The sequence below is a fragment of the Arachis hypogaea genome, chromosome 17, assembly GCF_003086295.3.
Source record: "Arachis hypogaea cultivar Tifrunner chromosome 17, arahy.Tifrunner.gnm2.J5K5, whole genome shotgun sequence".
In the NCBI taxonomy this organism is placed as follows: Eukaryota; Viridiplantae; Streptophyta; class Magnoliopsida; order Fabales; family Fabaceae; genus Arachis; species Arachis hypogaea.
The window spans coordinates 41,764,995-41,774,828 of NC_092052.1; the positions used below are offsets into that span (position 1 = coordinate 41,764,995).

General features: G+C 35.5%; 1 protein-coding gene across 1 annotated transcript; it reads right to left on the minus strand.

Moving 5' to 3' along the window:
- Window positions 1-540: 540 nt before the first annotated feature.
- On the minus strand, window positions 541-7,676 carry LOC112767080 (ubiquitin carboxyl-terminal hydrolase 16). Its single transcript, XM_025812957.3, has 11 exons — window positions 6,950-7,676; window positions 4,876-6,016; window positions 4,683-4,771; window positions 4,398-4,483; window positions 4,134-4,296; window positions 3,919-4,039; window positions 3,609-3,766; window positions 3,004-3,088; window positions 2,714-2,926; window positions 1,516-1,577; window positions 541-1,400 (listed from the first exon to the last, which is right to left on the minus strand). The coding sequence occupies exons 1-11, from the start codon at window positions 7,264-7,266 to the stop codon at window positions 689-691; spliced, it is 3,147 nt and encodes a 1,048-aa protein (XP_025668742.1). The 5' UTR covers window positions 7,267-7,676; the 3' UTR covers window positions 541-688.
- Window positions 7,677-9,834: the final 2,158 nt, after the last annotated feature.

Here is a 9,834-nt window from a genome sequence, read left to right on the forward strand (position 1 = left end):
CCAACCGAATCTTAGTCTCATGCTATAGACATATAAAGCTAACATAAAAAATCAGGGAACGAATCGCGTAACGTGTATGGATTCCTAAAATCTAGGGTGCGACAGGGTTAATTGTATCCTAAATTCAGTAAATTGTATTGCGTTGCATGGTTCATCACTTCATTGATTTCATCTCATCCTACTATAAACAAAGCCAATTGCTGTATTCATTTGATGTATTTCAGAGTTAAGTGCTATATACAAACTTGAGAACTATATAATCATCTAGGTTGAACCTACATCCCAGAACCACCCTTGGCACCCTGTTCTCTTCCCAATTTATTTATTTTCCTGTTTTACACCAAGTCTAACACCTCATACTCAGATACAAATTATTATAACATCATACGAACATTTTACACCAAAAGACTACATGCTGGTATTTACATTTTGTATCACAAATTTAAGTAGAAAATTAAACATCAAAATCATAATACAATAAAGGTGTGATGTTCAGTTAAAAAAAACTATTTATTTATTTATTTATTTCTAACATAGGACTTACCAAAATTTAATTTTCATTGAATAATTTTCTAAGCACCGAAAATCACAGTAATCTATATCTACAGGATAACAACTTAGAAACCCTAGATACTATTTACTGCTGGGGCACCCAAGTATCAAACATCACAGGTACTTGGTAAAATTTTCAGTCTGTTCTTTCCCTTGATTTTGTACAAGATACACCAAAGTTCACATAATTATACTGGTTAGATCCTACATTCTTAGTGTCAGTTTTCCTAAAACTACTGCTGCTCCTACTTGTATCTAATTTCCTATGCTCTACAGATGTATACTCAGGATTGAAAAGAAAAGCACCTTCTCTCCTTTCAAGATCCAGAGGTCGGCCCCTGTACAAAAGACCATCTTTCTGTATTCTTGGACTGGCGGGAGGTGGCCGCAGCACAGCTGTATCTGGTAAAACTGAGTCGTGCGGGCCCATGTCTGAAAGTGGCAAATGTCCAGAGTTCGAGGGAGAAGATGATGTTGAAGAGTAAGGGTCAGAATCAGGATTCCTCAACAAGTTACCACGCCCCGAATCACGGAAAATATACTCAGCAAAGTCCTCATTACTGGTTGAATCATGGGTGCTATCGGTGCTGCAAGAACCTTCATCTGAATTGCTGCTGAAAAGAGATGAATTATCACTCATGTCGTCTTCCAAAACCCTTCTTATGTGGTAAAACTTTGAATAGAGGGTGTCTAAGGTGGCAGCACCATCCCTACTAGTCATGCGTTCAGAGGCACCAGAATCTGAAGGTACATGTCTTGATTTCATTATAAAAGCTTTTCCATGGACTTTGATTTTTGAATCGGATACTATCCTGCTTCTGATTAATTTTGGGGCCCTCGGTGAGCACCTACAAAGTGGTTCAACAAGTCAGATAAGCCGACGATGCAATCGATTGAAAGAGGCCTCAACGCAAAAAGGAGAAATATGACATTGCCCAAACAAGAGAAAGTCAGACATGATACCTTGCATAAAAAAGCATGTACGCCCCCTCCTTCAAAACTTTGTCCAATTCAACAGCTGTCACCTGCAAAACATAGATGATAGTTAAGTGAGTTTAGCCTTATGGGTAAATAAAAACATCAGACAAGGTCAAATTTGATGAACAAACAGCTTGAGATATATATATATATATTCCACCAACACATATCAATCTTGTGATCTAGGAAATATGCCCAAAATAGTCTTTCATGCTATCCATATGATGAATGAATCAAGATTTGATTCATTAAAGGTTTTCAAATTTCCTTCTGTTCTGATGTGTTTACAGACAGCTCAAACTCTCATGAGACTGAACCCTCTTTGGTAGGAATAACCTTTCAACTGACTTTGTTGATGTTCAAGATTTCGTCTAAATTTCAATGTTCATCTATGTAGGTGAAAACCTTGAACATCTTGAGGAGCTTGAGTTCCAAAAGAGTCAAAAGTCAAGACTTACTAACACACCTGTAAATAAATGTCCCACCAACAGCAAAAAGAGACAAGAATCAACTTGAAAGCGTGTTCATCCAAAGAAACTGATAGTTTTAACTGAAGAAAGGGCTAGAGGGAACATTTTGGCTAGAAGAGATTTCATTCAAGGACCTCTGTAGCCTGCCTCCAAATTTGCTAACGTGGCATAGTGTTGCTACTATTAATTATATCATGGTGTTATCATGCCAAGGGAAATCCTCAGTTTGAAGACACGTTCACACATTGAATTAGACAGCTTCAGCTCTTAAGAAAGGGATTTGGTGAGCTAATTGCACAAAGGAGTTTCCATCTATCGATCTCTGCCCTGAGTACAAACCTTCATGGTTTGCCAACTTAGCATAACGCTATTATTTGTAGCTCAATTGTTCTATTGTTAAGATCTTTGTTTGGACCATACATAATAAAATATTATAATTAATGATGACAAAATATTCTCTCTCAAGTTTTTTCCACCCTTTTAGTGTGATCTTTCGTAAGTTATCTTTCACCAAATAACAGTTTATGTAAAAAAAAAAAAAAAAAAAAAAGGATTTTAAGTCGAACACAACTCCACGATACTACTTCAGCTTATGAGCATATATTATTATAAGACCATGAGTAACTAGTTCAGGAGATCAAAATCCTGCAAAATTAATTTAAGAAACAAAGAAATCTTGGAGCAGATATGCATAAATGGAAACTGATACATACCACACTATCGTCAACCTTGAACCACTTATTTTGGAAATTCTTCACATAGCACACGTAGTGACCAGAAAAGGCAGCATTCATGATATCCAAATGAACAACTACCCCATACAGCCTGTATATAGGTGATCTATCACTAGTCCCACTCATGAAAGGTGCAAAGTTGAGTATTTCAGGAAACTGAATGGGCTTATTGAGCTTCCCAAATTTTCCAGACTGCAAAAAATATGTGACAATTGTTAGACCAGCTTACAGAATGGGCTATAAAATCTTGTTGAATCTAAACGGACTACCTGAAATCTCTTTAATACAATTGTAAGAACATTAGGTGCTTCTGAAACTGTCAATTTCTTCTTGGCCCTCTCATAAGATTTACATCTGCTTAACATGGAGACAATTTATTCTGGTTAGCAATAAAGGAAGTCCTTCAAGTATAAAAATTGACACACACTACTCTTGATTCAATCCTATTCCTAATCTGGAGTATCCAATTTTAAGAAATGCCAACACATTTCCAGAAAAGCTTAGAAGTTGCTTCCAAACTCAAAATTCACTTCACTTATACGCTCAAAGTCTCTAAACCCCCCAGCTTTCTTGTACTGTTCCCAGGTTCCACTATCGAAGTCCTTCATCAGCATAAGATTGGTTACAAAGCACACCTACACCATCATAACCTAATTTCTGATTATTGCAATTTTTTAAATGTTAGTCCCTGTAGTTTTCCTTAGCAGGTATCAAGCCAAACATCTATTGCTATCCTGCATAGCTTTACTTATGACTGGGAAAATAAAAGCCAAGCAGAACTTCAAAATCAAAATCATTTACTTTTACACAACATTAAATCGAATACTAAGACATCAATGAAAATTTTCAATAGTCTCCTAGAATATCAACAAACCTGACACAGTTGTACTTGTTCTCTCCATCTAGAGTTTCAGTGCTTGTAAAACGGCGAAGAGCCTCCTCCAAGGATGCTATATCCCCGTCTATCTCAACAGTCAGATCCATCATCCTTTCATGACGCTCAGATTTCCCTCCACATTCCATGCATTGTATCTGCAAATATAGTATTAGCTCTTCCAATGCTAGAGTCTAGATGATAAGAATAATGCACCATCTATTTTAAAGCCTTCTGACACTAATTGCATCAAGGACTAGGTAAGCTGCAAAAATTGTAACAAATAGTTGCACTCAAATGGAAAGATTACCTTGGATCGAAGGTAGCCTCCGAACGTTAGGCCCATTAAATTTGTCTCCTCTTTTAATGAGTCTAATGCATTAAACTCTGATTCCATAAGGAAAACAGATTGCATTGCCTCAATAGCATGCCTGTTAAATGTTACTTGCCTTGTCAACTTGAGGTGAAATGGAAAACAAAAATTATGATATCTAAATGTACGAGGACTACAGATATAAGAAGCACCTTAGGAATTCATGTGCATCTTCTTCCTTTCCATTACCAAGTTGACTTCCAATACTTTGTAGTTTAGACAGTATGCCCACAGGTGATAGTGCAGATTTTGTTTCCTTGGATTTCAGAATCAAACTTTCAAGTTCACAGGCAAAACACAGTTTTTTATTTGCACCTGAAATTGACATGATCTATTAATTCCAAGAAACGGTGTGTTCAAAAAATTATTCATGTAATAATTTCAAGGTGAAGGTGAAGTTGTAGTAGCATGCATACATGATTTAGAATGAAGTCCTTGAAGCAAGTAAGCAGTTAGCGGTGGCGTAAATGCTAAGCACTGGAGTACAGCATTAGCATAACAACTGCAAAAAGAAAGGTGGTAACATTAAGAAAATGGAAAAGTGAATTCTACACAGAAATATATGATGCTTAGGGTATGGCTGCAAGAAAATAATACACAACTGCATATGATAAAAATATATACAAGTCCTTACACACAATACATCAATTATGTAGTTTAAAAAAGTAATAATAATAAAGAATAAAATCACTTCAAATTACCTGTTTCCACAATTTATAAGACCAAATGGTTGTAACTCCACTCTGTTCCAGTTATAAAGCTTAACAAATAAATCATATGGAAATAGAACCTGCAGCAACCAAGCATAGACCATATAAGACGACAATTACTTAAGACACAAAAACATGGAACAATTTACAGTATAAAAAATGGAAAATTTTGTACAAGGATGACCTGGTCACTATATCTTCTAGCAATATCACTCCCAACAGCCATTGATAAGTTTTGTGTCAAATTTGCTCCTTTAAACTGATCAACAACTTTTAGACTAGAGATTTTTGTCCCATTCTCAGAATGCAGAGAATCGCTAACATTCTGAGTTGAAGTTGCAGTACCAGATTGAATGCCATTACTTCGAGATTTCATATCATACTGTGAATGCTCTTTGGCTTTAGAGACCAATGTAGTACCATCCAATGCATGTGGCAGATATTTAATTTCAGCTGACTGCAAGGTGCTATCAGGGTTGTTCACATCATGATTTGACACCTTGGAGCCAACAGATTGCAACTTTTGGATGCTTGAATCCCGTGAAAAACCTTCATTCTCTGAAGATGCCAATCCAGCACATGACGTTTCCTTTCCAGAAGACTTTGGAGGAGCATCATCAAAGTGGCGAGGTTGGGCGCCACTGTTATCATCATCTTTGATAACCCTCGAATCAAGAGTTTTATCCCAAAAACCGGATGACACTGTGGGAGACTCAATTGTTGGCCCCTTCCCCATATTCAAACCCAAGCTACCAGTTGTTGTGTGTTTATTTTCTTCTTTATTAAAACCAGGTCTAACTCTATTTAATTTTGACATTGAAGAAAAACCACCTGCTTCATCAACCAAACTAGCAAATTTAGGCGACAATGAAACGGCAACACCTATCTTGTTCTCAGTTTCAACGGAATCAGAATTTTCAAGGGTGGGTTCAACAAAGATGTGTCCCTCCGTTCTCTCATGTTCATTTGATATGCTCTCACATACAGAGGAATCATCAGATGATTCACTGTTAGTATTGGAAGCCGAGAATCCAGAAAATGCAGAGTCCGTAATATTTCCCTCACCTAAAGACTCAACTCTTCTGTTATCATCCTTTCTAAATGAGCTTTCAGGAGATAAACTAGCCTCGGATGACAGAGGTTCCTCAGGGGATGTTTTATGCCCTATGCTCTCGATCTTAGACTTCTCATCATGGACTTCATGTGGTGCTGCAACCTTTTTGCCAAGATCACTTACCCGGTCATTAATCTGGCAAATATTACTGGGAGGACGGCATTCATCTTTGTGACCTTGACGCCAGTGAACGATTTGACACTTACCAGAACTGAGACACATAAAAGCAAATATAACTATCATATTCACATCAATCTAACAGGAAAATATGAAGAAGCGAATATGCAGAGAAAAAAGAAAGGAATTGACAGCCCAATAACATTCAAAATTACAGTTCAAACATTCAACAAATTGTGCAAAAACATAAAAACCCAAGAATAAGAAGAATGGCTCCTACAAGTGGCCATTAATTAAGAATTAAGAAATTAATATTTGCATTCCTCAAGCTAAAAAACGAAAACCAATCCATGAGGCTTCCATGTATGGGGTCTACAAAGTCTCCAATGTATGCAATATTAACGTTACAGTTGAGATAAGAATCACCTTCTAAACAAAAATATTTATAATAAAGCCTTTGTCTTCCAAACGGAGTCTACACACAAACACAAAAAGTCCTCAACTGCAGTTATGTGCACATATCAAACTTCAGAAGTGATCTAGTTTAAATGCAAATTATGTAACAAGCTGAGCACTGGCATGCCGGGCATCTGTCAGAAATCAGAATTTGCAATTTCTTCGTTGTAGCTAACAAGCAAACTTAACATATTTTTCCTTATGGGGGTTTTGATACCATAGCATATCCACTCCACAAAAAAGCATCACCACAACAGCATTATTTCATGCCGAGTGGAAGTTTGTCACAACGTTATTCAAACAATCAGACATTCAGACTATTTAACATGGAAAAGTAAATCGCCCTTTGTCACAATCACCGCCTACAACTACAAACAGATAGAATTCACACATCAATGGAGCAAAATTTCAAATCACCGCATACAACTACAAATCAATTAAAATCCAAGACACGCACGGAAAATTCCCAAAAGCCTATCATAAAGCAAAATTTCATTTTAATCGCAGAAACAGAAAGAAGAAAAAATTGCACAATTTAGATTTTAGGCAATAGAAAAATGATGCAGCGTACCAATAGTGAACCGCTTTGCAACGTGAACAGCGCGTCGTGGTGGGGCAGAAGCACACGGCACACTGATTGCTCTTCGCCGGAGCGGCAGAAGTGGGGGCCGAAACGTCGGCCCCGTCAAAATACTGGTAAGTGGCCTCGCTCTCGGCCCTGGCGGCCTCCTCCGCCGCGAGGACGAGCAGCCTCCTGACCTCCTCCGACCTTGCCACCGCAAGCCTCCATTTGTGGCGGACCACCAACCCGATCGCCGGAAACACGAAGCAAACCAGCAGAACGAGGACCAGGCTCGGCGAAAACCCTAGATCCACGGTAACACGCATTTAAACGTAAAATAGGAACGAAAACGGGAGGAAAAACGGGAGGAGAGGAAGGCTTAGAAGGGGACTGCGTCGGGTGCCACCGCCGTGAGACGGCGGTGACGATGACGGAGATGACGATCGCGGTAAGGGTCTCTGGGAGATTGGGCTGTGAGGAAAGAGCGGGTGAAGTTAGCGAGAGAACAAGGCGAGCTTCGACGAGAGAGTGAAAGATGCATGTAGTGATCGATTTGAGAGGTAGCTTCCTCTCTGCTGATTCTGATTTTGGAACTGGAGAGAGAGAGGTGGGAGTGTTCTGTTTTGAAGGGGAACGTGTTGTTGATGATGAAGGTGGTGTGTTGGTCTTAAGAAATTAGGAAATGCTGCTTTCAATGTTGTTTTTGTTTAGCAGTTTTTGTTCAGGTGGATGACGTGAATTTACCATTTAGGGGTTTGGATTTTTCATGCGATTGATTTCCTTCCATTATATTTTTTATTTATATCTTAAAAATATATTGTAAAAGTATAATATTAATTTTTTATTTTTTATTATTTAATAGATTAGAAATATTAAAATATATATTTAATATTTTTAGTATAATATTTTTTAGTATAATATTTTTTGTAATACTCATAAAATATATTTTAAAACATATATTAAATAAATCTTATTTTTAATTCTATAAATACTTTTAATCTTTTATTTTAGCACTTTCGTTACTACTCTTTAATGATTTTACGGTTTTAATATTTTTTAACAATTTTTTAATTCTAATTATATTTTTCTTTATTTTTTTATTTTTACTGTTAATTCTAAATATTCAGTGGCTATTTCTCTTATTTTTATTGATAAAGTTATCCTTCTTATTTTCATATTTCTTTGTAATATAGAATATAAAGAAATAAAGAGATAAGACAATAATAAAGAAATGAGATAGTAAGCTTACAAAAATCATTTTTAGAAATAATTCTTATATTGATACTTGAATGTTTGTTACAAATGATTGACTTGAAATTCAAATTACAGGAGATTTAAAGATTTAAGAAGGTATGAGAGTAAGAGAATCTTAAGGGCTTTTTATTTTTTGATGATTTTGAATAAATGAGACATTCAGTATTTATAGTCCTCAAATAATTACTATTTTGTCAACTTTTTACTATTTGCCGATAGTACTATACGCTTTTACTATTTTGTCGACTTTTATTGTTTGCCGACAATACTTATTGCCTTTACTATTTTGCCAATACTCTTTTTTTTTTTTTTTACATCTCATATTATTATATTTTCACTAATTATTACATCTCAAAAGGATCTTGAGAATCTTGAAAATAATGAGCATGTCTAGACTGCACTTCTTCATCTTCTCCTAGAGGTATAGCCTGAATGGCTTGTAGTGAGTTTTAAATATCTTTTTCTGATATTGCTGCTGCTAATGCAGCCATACTTTGCTACTTCTGAGCTAGAAATTGTGATTTACTATTTTGCCAATACTCTTTTTTTTTTAAATCTCATATTATTATATTTTCACTAATTATTACATCTCAAAAGGATCTTGAGAATCTTGAAAATAATGAGCATGTCTAGACTGCACTTCTTCATCTTCTCCTAGAGGCATAGCCTGAATGGCTTGTAGTGAGTTTTAAATATCTTTTTCTGATGTCGCTGCTGCTAATGCAGCCATATTTTGCTACTTCTGAGCTAGAAATTGTGACTCTTTTATATATGATCTTTTTTCACTATTAGTGTTTGAGGCTGTTATTGTTGGACGCTTTTTTAATGTTGTTAACCATTGGTCAATCGCTATTTTTCTTATCAAATTTAGGTTATATGTATTCCACCATTTTATTTTTATTACTCTTACTAAATATTGTATACTTGAACATTTTTCATAAGCTGCTGAATCGTACTCTCAAGTTAAAATTCAACTTATTCCCATAGCTACTAGGAACGAAATGAATTTGTATTCGGACAAAAATGATGACTTATTTTTACAATATTCATTGGTTAAGCTGGCTTCCTTTGGAAAGAAGGCTTCTAATGGTTCAAAGATTTAGAACCATAATTAGAACCACTTAGAAAATTGTTATAATACCCCTTTTCTGAATCAAATGAACCAAGAATGAGGACTTAGTGATAGGAATAACATATGATTCCATACTTCTTGATAATCATAAAAAGTATAATTTTGGGGTTCAAATTTTAATGAGAAGCTTTTAGATTGATATGGTGGTAGTTCCCAATCTTAAAGGGACAATATCTTAATAATTTTTATTTTTGAATAAATTGCTTGTTTGGTGTTGGGATTTTATAATGAGTAAGTTTAACAGATTCGGTATCAACTAATATGAATTCATAAAATTTTTGGGTTTTTTGTGAGTTTATAGGAATATAATGAAAGGTGTTTGAAAAAATAGTTTTATATAAAATTTTTCTATCTTTTTTGAATCATTCTTTTTTAATAACTAATATTTTGATGGGATTTAATTTTTCATAATATGGAAATTGTTCTTTCAAAGATTGAGTGCTATAAAGGTCTGATGGTTGTAGCAATGTAAATTTATTGCTGGTAGTAATTAAAGAGCTCTTAGAAG